At 38.7% G+C, this 18,423-nt stretch overlaps 1 protein-coding gene across 3 annotated transcripts in view; it reads right to left on the reverse strand.

The window, feature by feature from the left end:
• Positions 1-220: 220 nt before the first annotated feature.
• Positions 221-18,423, reverse strand: part of Mlh1 (mutL homolog 1) — a 44,346-nt gene continuing 26,143 nt past the window's right edge. For 2 of the 3 annotated variants that reach the window (XM_013362046.4, XM_005317351.5), the window contains exons 12-19: positions 17,353-17,729; positions 15,384-15,532; positions 9,463-9,571; positions 5,306-5,369; positions 2,768-2,932; positions 2,157-2,249; positions 1,765-1,878; positions 221-539 (exon numbers count right to left, since the gene is read on the reverse strand). In XM_013362046.4, coding sequence (XP_013217500.2) covers positions 372-539; positions 1,765-1,878; positions 2,157-2,249; positions 2,768-2,932; positions 5,306-5,369; positions 9,463-9,571; positions 15,384-15,532; positions 17,353-17,729 — 1,239 coding nt within the window. In that variant the 3' untranslated portion in view covers positions 221-371. The remainder of the gene's footprint in view (positions 540-1,764; positions 1,879-2,156; positions 2,250-2,767; positions 2,933-5,305; positions 5,370-9,462; positions 9,572-15,383; positions 15,533-17,352; positions 17,730-18,423) is intronic. The other variant, XM_078038151.1, reaches the window with a different exon arrangement.

An 18,423-nucleotide genomic window follows, 5' to 3' on the forward strand; every position in this document is an offset into this window, starting at 1 on the left:
CAGAGGATAAAAATTTGCCAAAATACAGAAAGAATCAAATCAAAGCATAATCTGCCAAGTCTTCAAGACCATTTTAGAATTCCTCACGGTGCTTGTAGAACACCTTATTAGATATCAGGGGCTTTCAAACTTTGGTGATTCTTCAACACAACCTGGTATATACTAGGAAAAATCTGATCTAGGAAACTTTTCAAGTGTGATGTTAAATAAGAAACTTAAGACACATCAGAAAATTTATTTATAGTCAATCCACCATGCAAGAAAAAGTGCCACAAGTTGACAGGCAAATGCAAATTTTCAATCCTGTCTTACCAACCACATTGGGATATAAAGGAAGAATAGAATACTCAAGAGTTCATAAATGATCATATTTAACACCTCTCAAAGACTTTGTACAGATCAGGCAGGTTAGCAAGCTGCAGGACATTCCCATCTTCTGTGAAATGTTTAGGAGGCAGAAGGTGTGAGCGGAATGCTTTATAGACAATGTGTTCCACAGTCCACTTCCAGGGGTTTGGTGTGGAGCCAGGTACCTCGCTCTGAAAAACACATGTTAGATGTCATAAGCCTTCCTATACATACTGCCTTCCTGGCAATGGGGTGGGCACTGGGCCTAGACAGTCCTGGTGGCTTGCGATGAACTGTGTTGTCTAAAGCTTATGAAGGAGCCTAGCATCTCAGTAATCCCAGAGGCTTGAACATAAGAGATGAGGTCTTTGAGAGGGCAAAGTAGCCATTGCTCTTGCAGGACCATCTCCTATGGAATCTGTGTGTCCACTCAGGAAGGAATGTGTTGATTATTGCAGGATCTAACATAATGTCTGATCCTTACTGGTGTCTGGATGGCAACATTTGAAGTATCTAACTCACCTTCAAATTTGGGGGTCTGAAAGTAGCTGTTTTTCCAAAACCTCCACAGATAAGAAATGAAAAAAAAAATGGTAATTTTGCTTTATTGTTCCTATGAGAAAATGTTCGTTATCATCTGTAGTTCCTTTCCTTGAGGTACATATTCCCAATCAAATATAACTCTCAGCACTGTATGGTAAGTGTGCTGCTTTGCCTTTTCCACCAGAGTGAGAAATTCCCACGGCTTTAGCCAGAAAGACCCGGGAGTGAATCTCCTACACCTATAAAAAGGCACTGGGGATCCCTGAGTATGCCAACTGTCCTGCAGCTTTCTGACCTGTGACGCACGCAGACCACTTCATCTCAGGGTGACCATGAACAATCACTAAGATGGCTATGCAGTAAAATGGCTATCCTTTAATTTGTGTACTACTTCCACTCCTCTGACCCCTACTACCCCTGAAATACTTGCTGATTGAAAGGGATTATTATCTGACTGATTGTTATTTGTGTCAGATTGACCTATAAGTGGAATTCCAGAGTCTTATTTCCTGGCTGTGCAGCAGCAGACATGGCAGAAATAAAGGGTGACCAGGGAGACATCCAGAATCTGAGGACTTGGGCTGACAATGGGACTCAGGGACCCACCAGCCTTGGACAGTCTGTCTCAATGTGATGGCTTGTGCTTCTACAGTGGACAGTTTCTGAGATCATTCTAGAGGTCTAAGTTCTAGAGAAGCAGAAGGAAAAAAAAAAAACTCGTAAATAAAGCTGACCACTGTGTTTGATAAATGAGAACATACCCTGTTAGATATATGAGAACTCAAGATTTTAGAGATGGGCAAGTTTCATCTCTTAAAGGTTGTATAAGGGCTCGTCCCTGTCCTGGAGTGCTAGTGTGCTAGGCCACAGTACCTGTTGGCCTGAGAGGGTCGACTCCTCTGATACGTACTGCTTCCGGATGGAATAAAACATAGCACATTCTTTACTTAAGCTTTCAAAACATTCCTTTTCTTCATCCCAATTTACCTGGTTGAAAGAATTAAAAAACTTAGGTACATGCTTTAAACAATTTCATTTGTAAATGGGGATAATGAACTACTTATAGCTAAAAAATGAAATGTGACTCTTAGGCATTGAAATAGTTGATAAGTATGGCTGGGGACAAATATTGATGTGGCTGATGGAATCTTCATGCTGTTCTACCCTTGTCATCTTGACAGTTCCAAACAAAGGTGCGGTCACATGCCCCGTTTACCCAGAATCCATGCACGTGCCCATATGCTTAGTACCTGCTTATCACTCACCTCTGTAGCTAATCGAAGGATGAAGATAGGCAATCCCTCCAAGGGGGGCACATAATTGTCAATTAGAAGGGGTAATCCAATCAGGTTCCCTTCCTGCTTGTGGGAAAAGGGACAGAAAAGGGGACAAGATTTAGCAAATTTATTTAAACAAAATATAAACAAATTTCATTAGTGCTTCCCCAGTTCTCATCCTCAAAGGTTTCTGGTTACTTGACTGGACTGGGCATGGGAGGAAGATCCAAGCAGTTAAAAAGCTTTTGGTCCCAGTGTACAGCAAAACAACCTTTTATTTGGCTCTGCTCACTAATTAACACATCGAGACAGAAACTCCGTAAGATTAAGAGGTAAGAGAAAGAAACAGAAGCAAGTGGCATAATCTCATGTATTGAAGCCTGCAGAGCATGGAATTCAGCTCTTCCTTCTGTCTGGATCCCTTTACCATGAGAACAGGAATGGCATAAACAGTTGTATATGCAAGAAATGCAAACAGGGAACAGAGAAGATTTCATTTCTGTCACATGCTGCTTCTGAGGGGGAGCCCAGACTTCTCATCTTGATCTAGGAATCTGAAGAATATGGCAGGGGCTGTATTCAACGAATGGCCATCATACCATATCAATTTCCAGAGAGAAATAGTCTGCAAGCATCTCAGCCTTCTTCTTCAGAAACTCAACAATATATTCTGCAAGTCCTTCTTTGGGGCCATCTTCCTCCGTCCAGCCACTCTCAGGACTGTCTAAGGCAAGCATGGCAAGGTCAAAGAGTGGTGCTGGCTCCTAGGAAGGAGTGAGAACATCAAGTGGCAAGCATTAAAAGGACATCAAATTACAAAGCCCAAATTCCCACCAAACCACTGCCAGAAGAGCAAGTGAGATACCACAAATGTTAACATTCCCCATTTCCCTCCAAGGAAGTGCCTGAAGAGTCCACACAAAACCTCTTTCCTCTTTGTCAATGGGTGTTTCAACAGACAGGCTGTGACAGACAAGAGGCCTGCTGAACAGCAGGAGGGCTGAGGCTACCAGCAGGTACTTTTCTTTTATGTAGCTCTAGGGATTCAACTAACACAGTTCTAGAAAACTACTAGGCAGATCATTTCTTTACACTGATTCACCCACAACCAAATCAGGGAGGAGGGAGAATAAATCAAATTGAGCAACAGTTCAGGTAAATCATCTATCTGGTGAGGAAGAGGATGGCAATCTATGGTCAAAAAGGAGATACATAAAGCTACTCTCCATTTTTTCCCTTCTGTTGTCGTTAGTATTACTTTGCTGTTATTTTTTTCATAATAACAGGATTAAAAAAAGGATGTAACAACTTTAAACACTTTAGTACCCAATAACAGTGCTTTAAATTATTTAAAGGAAAAAACTAAGATAAATGCAAAGAGAAATAGATAAATTTGTATTTATAGCTTGAAGTTTCAATGCCTATTTCTCAATAACTAATAGAAAAAATAGAAGATTAGCAAGGATATTGAAGACTTAAGCATAAATATCAATTTGATACATCTGATATTATAGAACGAACTCAACAAGATCAGAAGACTAATTCTGTTAAGTAGAAACAGGGTATTTACCAACAAAGACCATATTCTGGGCCATGACACAAATCTCAATAAATGTATAAGAATTCACATGTGTTCTCTGATCAAACGGAATTCAGTTAAAAATCAGTAACAAATCTCTGAAAAATCCCTAAGAGATTAGAAACTATATGACACAATTCTAAGGTCAAAGAACAAATAAAAAAGAAAATTAGAAAGCATTCTGTTCTGAATGAAAATGACAACAATATCAAAATTTGTGCTAATGCAGTTTTTAGGGAAAATTTATAGTATTTTACATCTATAGCAGAGAAGAAAGCTCTCAAATTAGTGACCTCAGCTTCTACCTTAAGGAATATAATATAGAAGACAAAACAAAATAAGCAGGAAAAAAAAAGGTCAGAGCACATATCAATGAAATAGAAAACAAAAAGCAAGAGAAACAGGCTAAAGCCAAAGTTAGTTCTTATGATATGATCAATAAATCAACAAACCTTTAAGTAGATTAATCAAGCTAATTAAGAAGACAAATTACCAATATTAGGATTGAGAGTAGTTATATCACTACAGATCTATAGATCTTAAAAGAATAATATTACGAACAACTTTGGGCCAATACATTTGAAAAAAACAGGTTAAAGGAACAAATTTCTTGGAAGAAACAAAATGCCCAATGTTACCCAAGAAGAAACAGGTAATTTGAATAGCTCCTTATCCAGTAAAGAAATTCAGTTTATAGTTTAAAATTTTCTCATAAACGAATCTCCAGGCCCAGATGAAATTACTCATGAATTCTATCAAACATTAAGGAAGAAACTCTATAAAAACCCTTTCAGAAAATAGAAAATGAGAGGATATTTATCAAAGGAGAGGATAGTATGGGACCAGCACACCCTGATACCCAAACCATAGATAACAGTACTTCTACTCAACTTTGTTCTGGACGTTCTAGCCAGTGCCATCAGTCAAGAGAAAGAGAAAAGGCTTCCAGACTGGATAGGAAGGAAACTTCTTAGTCTTTGATGACATAATCACTTATGTATAAAATCTGATAGATTTGAATTGCCATTTATCACAGCATTAAAAATATGAAATATTAAGGGATTAATTTAACAGAATATTTTCTCCCCAAGTTAAACTATATATTTAACATACTCTAATCAAAATCTCAGCAGGCTTTTTCATATAGATGTCAAATGAAAAAGGAAGCTACCTGGATGGGTAGTATGGTTTTAACTCTGAATTAAAATTAGGTACTGAAAAAATCTTGGAAGAAATGGACTAAAATTAATTGTTGGGGTTGTGTTTTGACGAGTTTTATAAAATATTTATTTTCATCTCTTTCCAAGCTTTCTTAAATAGATATGTATTAATTTCTATTATAATAAGCATTTGTTCAAGTTGGCCACTAAATGACTATTTGGCTAAAAAACATCTTACGGCAATTAGATACTTCCTACATAGCAAATAATACAATACACAAACTATCCTATGCATATTTAGAAAAATTTAATATACTACAAAGAAGATATTTGTGTAGAGCTCCTATTTTCAGAAATGACCAGCTGTTTAAGTTCCAGAAATGAGAATATAAACTTACCGATAACTTCAGAACACCAAAATTGGCAAAATCATAAATGAGTATCTGGTAGAACAGTTCTTCACTGAAAACAAAAATGAATTAATTTTAATGAAGAGCTGAATCCATGCTTGTGGGCTGAACAGCGGGCACAAAATGGGAGAAGTAACCTCTGAAACATGGACAGAGATGGTTCTGCCTGGCTATGGAATCTGGTTTACTGTCTAACAAGATTTCTTCTTCCTTCAAAGAGCTGGGAGTGCCAACATTTGTTCCTACCAAGGCATTGGGTAGCCAGCCTCCACAGGCAGGGATTAATTTAACAGAATATTTTCTATGTCCAGCTTACTATGTCTGGCTTGCTATCACCCATGCTGTTCCAAGCCCTAGGGTGCTATAAAAGATTTCTGACGTCCTGTAATGAAATTTAAGTTTTTTGGTTGTCTTTCCCACTTAACAAAGAATCCTATAACAACTTTTTGACAACTCAACATTAAAAATTACATAGGAAAAAATTATATGGAATGTATAGGCAAGACAGGGAATCTTCCTAAGTAATCGAAAGAGGATATAAGGCAGAATTATACTACACTGATATATGGCTTAAGATGATGCACTGGCTGGCAACAATCCAAGAGCAGCTGTTAAATATAGAACATAATGAATTATTTACAGAAACAAAGACTTGGAATAAATGTCACATTTATATGATACTTTCTAGTTCTTTTTTGTGCTTTTATTCGTGCACTATAGTTATACATAACAACTGGGTTTTTTGACATAAACATACATGCATGAAATTTACTGTTTCAGTTTCCAGTGTTCCCACTTTCCTTCCCTTCACCTCCCCCGCATTCTCTTTCCTCTACTGGACTTCCTTCTACTCATTTATTTATTTTTAATTGGTGCTTTATACATAAAGGTGGAATTCGCTGTGATATATTTATACATGTACACCGCATAATCTTGTCAAAATTGCCCTGTATTTCCTCCCCTTTCCTTTCCTTCCTCCTCCATCTCCTTCCACTCCACTGGTCTTCCCTATATCTTTATAATATCCAATCCCCGCCTCCCATTTTTTCCCCCTTCTTTTGCCCTAGCTTCCATATGATCCAACCCTTGATTTCCTGTTTTTCTTGATTTTCTTCTTATTTCACTTGGCAAGATGTTTCCAGTTCTCTTTACCAGCAAATGCTATAATTGTGAATTTCATACTATAAATACTGATGTGCCTGTATTTTGATAGTATGCTGATTTTAATTCTTTTGTTATATTGTATTGATTCGGCTAGTCTTAAGGAAGCACCTATTGCTTTCCAGAATGGTTATACTAATTAGCAGTCCCAGCAAAAATGTATGAATGTGCCTTTCCCCCACATCCTAATATTTATTATTATTTGTATTCCTGAAGATTGCCATTCTCACTGGACTGAGATGAAATCTCAGTGTAGTTTTGATTTCCATTTCCCCAATTGCTAGCAATTGTTGAACATTTTTTCATATATTTTTTGGCCATTTATACTACTTTCTTTTGAGAAATTTCTTTTGCCCATTTATTTACTACGTTATTTTGTTTTGTTTTGCTAGTTCTTTTGCCCATTTATTGATCGGATTATTTATTTATTTATTTTTTGGATGTTAAGCTTTTTGAGTTTTTTGTGTATTCTGAACATTAATCACCTGTCAGAGGAGTAGCTAGCAAAGATTTTTTTCCATTCTGTAGGACCTCTCTTCACATTCTTAGTTGTTCAAAACTTTTTAATTTGATGTTGTCCCATGTTATTTCTTGAGTTTTGGGGGTCTCAGTAAGGAAATTGGTGTTGATCCTATGTTTTCTTCCCGTAGTTGCAAAGTTTCTGGTCATCTTTGATCCCTTGATTTGAATTTTTGCAGGGTAAGAGAGAGGGCTGTATAACTTCATTCCTCTGCATGCGGATATCCAGTTTTTCCATCAACATTTTTTTTTTATTATGCTTTTTTTGGGGGGCTGGGGCTGTAGCTCAGCGGCAGAGCACTTGCCTCCCATGCATGAGGCACTGGGTTCGATTCTCAGCACCACAGAAAAATCAACAAATAAAATAAAGGCATTCTATCCATCTACAACTACAAAAAAAAATTTTTAAAAAAGGCTCTTTTCTCCAGCATATGCTTTTGGAACCTTTGTCAAGAATCAGATACCTGCATCTCTATAGGTTTGTCTCTCTCTTCTATTCTACTCCATTGGTCTTCATGTCTACTTTGATGCCAATATCATGCTGTTTTGGTGACTATAGATCTGCCCTTTACAGTTCTTAAAACAACTAAACTTTGGAGATCTTGCTGAAAGACTTCATTATCAGTCAAAGCAGACAAAGAATCCTCTAGACCTGCATTATAGTGGGGAAACTGAGGTATCAAGTGAATAACTAATGTGTCCCATGTCACTTAATAAAGTGACAAAGGAAGGAGGTGAATCTAGATATTAGACTGAACCCAGTTCTCTCCTTGTAACTTTTGTCTTCTCACTGGAAGCCTTCACATTTATTAATACAATCATCCAAAATGTTTAGGACCAGAAGTATTTTGAACTTTTTCTAAATTTTGGAATGTTTGCGTATACATAATGAGATATCTTGGGGATGATCCAAGTCTAAACACAAAATCCATTTATATTTTACACCTTACACATATATCCTGAAAGTAATCTTATACAGTATTTTTAAGAATTTTGTGCATGAAACAAAGTTTCACAGTGCAGAATTTTCCACTTGTGATATTATGCTGGCACTCAAAAAGTGTCAGACTTTGGAGAATTTTAGCTTTGGATTAAGGATGCTCAAACTGTAGCTGCAATTCTGGAACTGGCCTGGATTTCTATCTGTGACTTGAAAGAACCTGAATGCAACTGTGATTTGAAGCCTTGAAAGTTATGTACTTAGATATGCCACAAAGGAAAGAGCAAGCAAAGTAGAATTACCAACAAATTAGTAAATGGCAGCTCACTATACAAACCCAAGGGTTCTCAAAGAACTCAATGGAACTGGAAAAGAGCTGCACCAAAAAGGTTTCCAAGCCTAGGAAGGAGTTCTAAATATCTGAGCTATGGAGGCAATGGTATATTTGTGGACTGGGGCAGTTACTCAGTGAAAGATGGAAAACAAGATTTTATGTCATGTGCCAACTTTAAGCAATGTATACTGGCTGTTGCACTCAACAAGGCTGAGAACCACTTGAAGCCACACAGCAGGTTTTGGAAAGGGGTAGTTTGACAGTTAGTGAATGGTGTCTAAATTTTTATTTATTTATTTATTTTTTAGTTTTTTTGGCAGACACAACATCTTTGTTTGCATGTGGTGCTGAGGATCGAACCCGGGCCGCAAGCATGCCAGGCGAGCGCGCTACCGCTTGAGCCATATCCCCAGCCCCATGTGTCTAATATATGTAAGGTAGCAGCAGCATCCCATATCTATTACCTATTTGAGAACATATTTAGCAATGGTTCTAGACAACAGCTCATTGACCAAAGTCCCAGGAAACCATCAATAGAAATCTTGCTAGGCAAATGGCCCTGTTGAGGTCCATCTTCCTGTGCTGATCAATAACCCCTGGCTTTTTTGGAGGTTACAGTATGCCTTTGGTACATCTCCAAAGCCAGATGGCATAAGATCTTCTTGCCTCCCCCACAGTACCCTGTCGCACACAGTAATACCAGAATTCTCTACTAGCACCAATTCCTCAATATCTGGTTCACAGCCTACAACATTGAACTCAGTTCAACACTGAGCACTAAGCCCATTGTGAGGACTAGGCTTCTCGGGTTATTTTCCTCACAAAAAAATCCTTCAAGTTAAATAGTAATATCCTAATTTACAGATGAGACATAGTTTAGGAAAGTAACTGGCTCATAGAATGGGAAATGGTTAAACATGGATTTGGAATCATAATTGCTGACTCCCAAACCTTTCCAACCACCTCAAATAGCCCTCCCCAGCTTTACACCCTGGACCATTCATCTAGTGGCTCTACTTTTTAATTTTTTTAAACATGTTTTTAGTTATACATGGACACAATATCTTTATATATTTTTATGTGATGCTAAGGATTGAACCCAGGGCCTCACATGTGCGAGGCATGTGCTCTGCCACTGAGCCACAACCCCACCCAAGTGGCTCTAATTTTTATATATGCTCATTAACTTACCTAAGTTTGGTGGTATTGAGGAGATATAACTTGGTCTGATGCTGTGCCAAGGCCCACTGAGGGTTTACGCAGCCCACAAAAGAGTGGTTATGTAGCATCTCTCGGAGAGCTGGAAAACAAAAAAGAGAAATGTAAAACAGGTAAGTAATGAAATCCTACCAACACTTCTTCATACTCCAAGGTAACAAGAACCAGCACTAAACACACCAAACAGATAAACATGCCATGACTGAACCTCCTGCTGAAAACACACACACATGAGGAATTTATAGACTCATCTTTTAAAATGCAATGAGGGGGCTGGGGTTGTGGCTCAGTGGTAGAGTGCTTGCCTACCATATGTGAGGCACTGGGTTTGATTCTCAGCACTGCATATGAATAAGTAAAGATCTATCAACAACTAATAAAAATATTTTTAAAATGTAATGAGGAATTGCTAAAAGATTAAGGAATACTTAAAGTTTAATCAAAGACAAAGCAGGAACCCAGAGAAAGAATGAGAGCTCTGAAGTCAATTTTATACAAAGATATTAGACGAATCTCAGGAATCACAAACTTAGAGTGAGAAAGGAGAACAAAAGTCTAAGAATGGTTTGAAATGGGAATTCTAATAGGAAACCACTGCAGTACACACAAGATTGAGATGAAACGAGTGTTGTTAAAAAGAAGTTCCTGGATAAGCCCTAAACTGAAGGTATTTTCACATAACTGATTACTATCTAGAATATATATATATATATATATATATATATATATATATATATATATATATATATATAAAGAACTACTAAAATCAGAAAAGATAAAAAAAAAAACCCAACAGAAAAATGGGCATAAAACTTGGAGAGGCACTTAGCATTAGAGGAAATACATTTAACTAGCTTTACTAGTCACCAATGAAATGCAAATAAAAACCACCATCAGATTACTGTTTCATGATTACCAAACTGGTAAAAAGTCTGACAGCATCAAATATTGGAGAGAATACTCCTTGGGTACAAATATACTTCTGTACATTGTTGATGAGAGTATAAAGGAAAATTAGAAAATAGTTTGTCATTTTATGACCCAGCAGAAACTCTTATAAGTAAACGCTCTAGAGCAGAGTTTCCCAATCAGTGTGCCAAGCCACTGATCAACTCATGGGTGGGAAGCTGGCTAAGATTTGAGCAGCCAGGGACTGAAGCCATATGAATCTTTCAAATGTCCTTCCATAGAACGAATGAATGCATATTCATAGGTAGAATCCATTATACAGAAAAACTAAACCAGAGCTGTATGTAACAAATGGATGAATTTTAGGAACATAATATGCCTGTGTATGTTCACATAAAGCTTGCAAAACTGAATAGTTTTTTAAGGAATACAAACATAGATGGTAAAAATATAATAAAATGAAAGGAAATAATTGCACAATTTGGGACAACAGTTATTTCTAAGGGTATTTGTTTCTCTGTAGATGCTACATTATTTTGTAATATGATTTTGGATATGCTTGTGTGTGTGTGTGTGTGTGTGTGTGTATTATTATTATCTTTGCAGTGCTGAGATAGAGCACAGGGCCTAGTGCATGCTGGGCAAGCATTCCACCACTGAGATACACCTCTAAGGCCTTTTTAAATTTTGAGTCAAGCTCTTACTAAGTTGCCCAGGCTGGCCTCAAACTTTAAATTCTCCTGCCTCAGTCTCCCAAACAGTTGAGATTATAGGTGTATGCCAATCTTCCCAGTCCACGAATTATTATTTTTAATGAAAGACATCAATCTCCACCAAAAAGGAAGAAGGAAGAAAACAGGGCAAAGATCTAGGCTCAGCAATAGGCCTATATGTTGTATTTTTACTATATTTTTTCTTTAAGCTTGGCCATCACAAGAAAATTTTCATAGTGTTATATAAGTTCTGTGATGACCCCTCCACCCCGAAAAAAACAGACTTATTCATTTTTAGAATAAGTGTTTCCCTCTGTTCCCACTGAAAACTCAATGTCTCTACAGGATGTTCTGCGTGGGCGGAGAATGATTATTTTAAAAGCTGGAGAACATCAAATAATCTTGAATAATGAGGCACTGGAGGAAAAGAAAGCAGTGTAATCTACTAAAAATGGGTCAGAGATTTTTCTGTGCAGAATATTCATGGCCTGCTCTGCTGAACCCATAGCTGCTAACACGCAGCCCCACCAGCAGGGCAGGGAAGGGCAGCATGTGTTCACTATGTACAGGGCTCTGCTTCCCTGGGCCTCTTCCCAGCTTGTCACAGCATCTCTAGGTCATTCCTATTCTAAACTCCTCACAACCCTAGAAGTCCACCCTGCTATTTTGCAAAGAGCAAAATGGGACAAAACCCTTCTGGGCTTTAAAGCCAAACTGCATGCACATCTGATTCACAACCGAGGCCAGCAAGTAAAACCAAGCCTAAGGAAGGGCCCAGGAGCAAGCACCAGAAGAAAGGAACCAGTTCTTTAGTTTCTGATGTCCATCTGCAGGTGAAGGCTAGTGCCCTGCTGCTGCCTTCTAGAGCCCTGTGTGCCAGGACCTCTGCTATTGCCTGAGATGATCAACTGGCCTACCTGGCCCTCTGGGGAGCTCTGACTGTGAATTCCTGCTGAACTACCCTTCTCTCTACCACAGAATTTCTTTCATTCTATAGCAATGGTAGCTAATTATTTACTAAACAATCCCCACACAATACCATGGTATTCTAGAAGGCAGTGTGCGTGGCCTATTCATCTCATCCTCTACCTCTAAGCTTGGCACAAATAATTTTATAGAGAAGATACACGACAAATGCTTGCTGGACTGATTTCATATACCAAAAGAAACTGTTAACTGTGACAAACCATGTTAAGAGTATATATATTTAGACCTGAGTCTATTCACAAGGACCAAGAAAATAAAATCGTGGTTGTATGGGGGCAAAAACAAAACACAAAACAAAAACAAAACCCCAAACCAAAAAAAAAAAAAACAGCTATGACATTCATTATCCCCATTTAATTAGATCAAAATCATGGGACTAGCAATAAATCCAATCATTACTAATCCCTAATGTCATGGAACACCTGACTGGATACTGGGCCTTCCAAAATTAACCTCATTTGTTAACTGAACATGTGCTCACCACAGATGGGTAAACCCACCAGGCTTAAGAAACTTAGTCTGAGTGTTCAACTTGGATACCTCTCTAGAGCAGATCCTAGGTCTTCACCTCCCAGCTGTTCCTCTCAACCACTTGACCTCTCCTATAGCAAGTATCTCCTGAGTCTACATGCCAGGCACCATGCTGGGCAACATGAATGAGACAGTGATCTTGACACTGACAACACACTGATGAAACAGCCAACTGGAGTTCAGAAGGCTGTCTTGAGAAAAGCAGCTCTTATCTCTTCAAACAGGATCATAAGGTCAATGACCCTCAGAGAAATCCTGGTGCAGCATTCCACTCAAAGACAGCCAATTTTCCCCCGTGGGTATAGATGAGATGCCTGGAACAGTGCCTTGGAGCTTCCAAAGTATGCACACAGTATCTCAAGTATTCACAACAGCCCAGTAAGGCCTGTCATAGTGGCACATTTTTACAGAGCAGCACAACCAAGCCCTAATAGCTGAGTGAATTTCTGCTTGGCCAATGAAAGGTGTAGCTGGCAGACGCTTCATAAGAGTTCTAGCTTTGCTCACCCCACTTCCCATATTACAGCTACTCCTGCTGTGAGACCCTACATGCTACAGACCTCCCATGTCTGAAAATACTGCCTTTGCCCTATGGTGTCAGAATCACAGGGTGTGCTTGTCCTGCACAAGCCAATAACCTGGTTTTGCTATAAATACTAGGTGAGACTTCCTGGGTAACTGGAACAAGCAACAACCCACCATCTACAAGGTAAGTACCTCGGCCTTTTTTCCCCTCAAGACAGGTGCCCACAGTGGTGCCCTGGATGGCCTAGAACTCCTAGACTCAAGCAATCCTCCTGCCTCAGCCCTCAAGTAGCTGGGATTATAGGCATACACTGTCACACCTGACTCTCAGACAGTTTTGGATCATTGGGCTGTTCCAACTAGTTTATCCTCTTCCTCTTCCATTTCTTTGTCATTAAAACAGGAGCCGAGTGTGGTGGTGCACACCTGTGATCCCAGTGGCTCAGGAAGCTGAGACAGGAGGATGGTGAGTTCAAAACCAGCCTCAGCAAAAGCAAGGCACTAAGCAACTCAGTGAGACCCTGTCTCTAAATAAATAACAAAAATAGGGCTGGGGATGCAGCTCAGTGGTAGAGTGCCCATGAGTTCAATCCCCGGTACCTACTGCCAAAAAAACAGGAGATGACAGTACCTGCTCTGCCTCCCTCATAAAAGTATTTGAGAATTAAATGAGATAATGTGTGTGTATAATTTTATACCATGTAGATTTATCGTCTTGGCTTCAGCAAGACTCCAAACCTGACCATGCTTGAGACAGGGTGGTATTATATTGCACTGAAGCAGTTTGACACTATTAAAACATTTATTGAAATGATCTTTAATAGTCTTTGCATGAGGGAGACAAACTCAGTAAATTTCAAGTCTGAGAGACTCTGTCAACTAAGACTTTTGTGAAGAGGACTGCTAAATAAATCAAGTAACAAGTCGCATTACGTTACTAAAAATTGTTTTAAGAGCTCCCAGCTTGAAAGCTAATAACAGGGGAAAGAGCAACTGGAGCAAATCTTCATGGAAATAACAATTAGAATCCAAATGGCAATCGTTTCCATACAACTGGCAAAAAGTCAGTCATAGGAAGTTTTTACCCTGCCCAAGTGTAGAGACACCCTATGTATCTCTTCCTACACGTAAACAAAGGTCCAGAGTGCTAAGAAAAGAGAATGAACAGAGAAAGGCAAGTTGAGGCCTTCCTAAATTAGATCAGCTAAGTGGTGACTAAGCCTAGGAAAACCTTAAGAGGCAGCTGAGTCACAGCAACTGTTTCAAAAGGTTAAGGATTAGTGGGAAAGTACTGACTTGCTCCTTAGCTATTCATTCCTTTTAAAAATTAATCCAGATGTTCATATTTTAAAATATATTGAAAAATAGTGTTGAAATTTATTTAAATAAAGAATATATAATAGATGAAAAATGAAAAGGTCATGGTTAAATTTTATGCAGATGCAAATGCAGAGTTGCCACCTGGAACACTGCTCAATAAAGCCTGTACTTGGGGTGTTCTTGCCTCAGATGGTGGGGTCAGGATGGTGTGAAGGCCAGTTTGCTGTTACTCACTCCAATCCCTGGATCAGCCCCCACTTTTAATTCCTACAACCATTAAGTTAGTTTTGAAGTAATAGGGACCAAGATGGAGTTCTATACTTTGGTATTCTCAAAAGCTATTTCTGAGGAAGATGATAATAATTTATTACTTTCTCTTCAAGTTATAAAAATATCTACTGACTCCTTATTCTATAATAAGTATTTTATTTATATTTAATCTCTAATCAGCACAATGATCTTCCAGGGTAAAATTAATCTCACTTTATAGATGAGGAAAAACCAAGGCATAGAAAGGTCAAGTCCCAAGTATGAGGTCACATGGTAGAAGTGGTTAAGCCAGGAACCTCCAAAGCCTGTGAACTTTCAGCAACAGCATATTCCATTCAGGCTACAGGATAAGAATTTTGCTGACTGTCAAACTGCTTTTAACTAAAAACAGTAACAAAAACAAACTAGAAATTGCTGAAATGACTGCTCTACTCTGACTCCTATGGTTTCATGAGATAACCGATTAATTCTAATTAAAACAAACCAACTATTTACCCCCTTCTCTTCTTCTGAAAACTGTCTTTAAGGGAGGGAAGAAAGGTTTGCCCAGTACATGCAGTGGGTACCCTGACAGCATATATGCTTTCTGCATTTCTCAAACCTATTAATGTTAGCAGGCAGATTTCAGCACTTACGTACTCTCATGTCCCCGCTCATTAATTTCTTCCTGCAGACTCAAAACACTAGTGAGGTTAATGATCCTTCTCCGGGGCATACAGGCTGCGGTCATTTCCTTCCGGGAATCACTTTCTATCATTTCCACATCGGAGTCTTCCCGATGTCTTTTTCTGCAATGAAAAAAGGAAACAGGTCATTGCTTTTCCTTTTAATTTTTGGACTTAGCCAAGTTTTTCATGTTGCATTTTGGAAAAGAGAGCAGCTTCTACACAGCTGCAGAGAGATCCCTACTGGTGGTAGGCCTTTCCAAGATGTCTACTCTCTAGTACACTACTTATTTGATAATCCTTAGATCCTAGCAGCAGGTTATGTAACCAGGATTTGGAATCTAGCTTGGCCCATAAAGCCATAGGGTTCTGAGCAAGTGAACTGATCTTGTCAAACCTGATTCATTCATTCCTCCATATACCCATCCATCTATCTGACACTGTTATATACTAATTACAAACAGCAACAAACATAGCAGACACGGTACCTGCCCTCCTGATGCTTACTTTCCAGTAGGAGAGTCAAAAGACAATAGAAAAAATTAAAAGATTGTTTTTAGTAGCAATAAATGCTAGGAAGAAAATAAAACCAGGAAACATACTAAAATGATGGGAGGGTGAGAGGAAAGGAAGCTTTAGTCTAAATGAACAAAGAAGGCCTCTGGCAAGAGGGGACATTTGAAATGAGACCTGAGTGGCAAGAAGTCAGTGCCTTCTAGGTTAAGGGAACAGCAAGTGCAACCAGAGGGTAAGAAGCTCAGTCAATTCAGATTAGCCACATGGGCCATGTGGCTAAAGCAGCATGAGGAAGAGGGAAAGTGGAGGTTTAAAGGGAAGGCAGGCAGGGATTTAGGTTTTAGCCCAATGCAATGGGAAGCCACCGAGAGGTTTTTGGCAGAGAAATGATGCAATGACTTTTGCTTTAACTGTTCTGTGGTAAGTATTACTTAGTTCCTCCAAAATAAAATGCAATACTTCCTTTGCAGGGTTTAGAGCATTAAATGAGACAATGTATTCAAAATATCTAACACACAATAAATGTTTGATACATACCAGCATCTTTCAATATTGTCTAGAAAAAAATCCTTAGAAACTGTCATGATAGGATGTCTCAGAAATAAGTAAACTGGAATTAAGTAATTTGTCCAAGTTGAAGTGGACATTTAGTGCTAGGGCTTTTGGTAGTCAGCCACCATGTAAATGTGCAGTATGGGGCAAATGACTTTATCTGAGCTCCAGGTTCAGCATGTATACATATTAAATAAAGAATACTGGGGCTGGGGTTGTGACTCAGTGGTAGAGCACTTGCCCAGCATGTGTGAAGCACTGGGTTCAATTCTCAGCACTGAATATAAGTAAATAAAACAAAGGTTCATTGACAATTAAAAAAAAAAAAAAAAAGGAATACCCACCTCACAGATTTCAGTGAGGTACAGTTTTTAGAGAATATGCATAGTGTACACAGGAAATGCTCAAACAAAATGAGTCTAGTATTATTCTAGTATCATTCCTGTCTCTTTTTCCTAGCTCTCTTTTACCACTCACTCATATACTTCAGGAGTTTTGTGAACTGGATTTAGAAAGTGGGCTTCTTCTAAACAGAGTGATAGCAGCTTTGTAGGATAGAAGAGCTATTTTAGGCTTCTGTCTTTAGCAACCTCTGGTGTTGAAGCTTTATCATAATGCTTTACTAAAAACAAAGGATACACCTGCTTTTTTTCTGATGTGTTTTTAACTAATATTTGGAAACCACAGATGTTTAACGTACCTCAGAAAACACATGGTCAAAGACAGACAGTGGACATAGTCACAGCACTGCCACAGTGGAGGGAGAGGACAAGTCAGGCAAAAGAAAATGCAAGTGGTTCATGAAAACCCAAACTTAGAAGATAGTTTTATTAAAGAACAAAGAGGTAAGCTTCACTTTCCTCAAAAAGCCATACCTGGGGTTGCTTGGGCTGGGACTGGGTGCTCTCTTCTCTGCTGTTTCTGAAGCCTCCTTAGTTGCATCCTCCTCCAAGCTCTGATTTTTGGCAGCCACCTCAGCAGGAGATGGAAGTTCAATCATCTCCTCATCTTGCTGCCTGGCATCACCACTAGAACCATCTGTCCTATCCCCTGGGATAATGGCCTGGGGCTGACTGGACAGGGCCTTGCTCATAGGCTGCAGAAAGGCATCAAGTTTCTGTTCCCGGGAATCTGTTCGGACCATTTGGTAAGCATAGACCTTGTCACCACTTCCAGAAGTAGATGAAGAGGTCACACCTATTGTGGATTTAACCACCTCCCCAGAAGGACCTGGAAGTCCTGGTAGCAAAGTCTGTATCAAAAAAGAAGACAGTGGAAAGACTCAGAATATAAATTATAGAAGCCCATGGGCCAAAATGGAGCAGTCTTAGAGAAAGAAGTTAGAACTAGATATGATTAGCATTACATAATTATTATTATAAGCAATTTTGACCAAAATTCAATAAAATAGGTTTACAACTATAAAATTCAAGAATTCAACAGTCTGTATAATATTAAAATTAACTTAAAATACCACTGTAAAGTTTTCATATTTTTATCCTTTCTTTGCTATTATTTTGTTTTTCTGTTGAAGTGAATATATATAACATGAAATTTACCATTTTAACCATGTTTAAATGAGAGTTAAGTGGCATTAAGCACATTCACACTGTGTGCAGCCATCTCCACCATCCACCTCCAGAACTTTTTTATCCTTCCAAAATGAAACTATGTGTTTAACAGTAACTTCCCATTCCTTCCTCCTCCCAGCCTATTTTGATTTTATTTGACTTAATTATTTTTTGCAGTGCGGGGGGCTGAACCCATGGCCTTAAGCTCTCTATATCCCCACTCCTATTTTTAAATATACATATTTCCTAGCTCTGCACACTTAAAAGGACAAAAAGTAATGGCTTCCCAGAAGCCATGAGGACCCCAGATCCCAGATTATGGTCCCTAAATACCAATCCCCAATAAAATGAACTAGAGCTCCTCAGAGAAATGTA

The sequence above is a fragment of the Ictidomys tridecemlineatus genome, chromosome 2 (assembly GCF_052094955.1).
Source record: "Ictidomys tridecemlineatus isolate mIctTri1 chromosome 2, mIctTri1.hap1, whole genome shotgun sequence".
NCBI lineage: Eukaryota > Metazoa > Chordata > Mammalia > Rodentia > Sciuridae > Ictidomys > Ictidomys tridecemlineatus.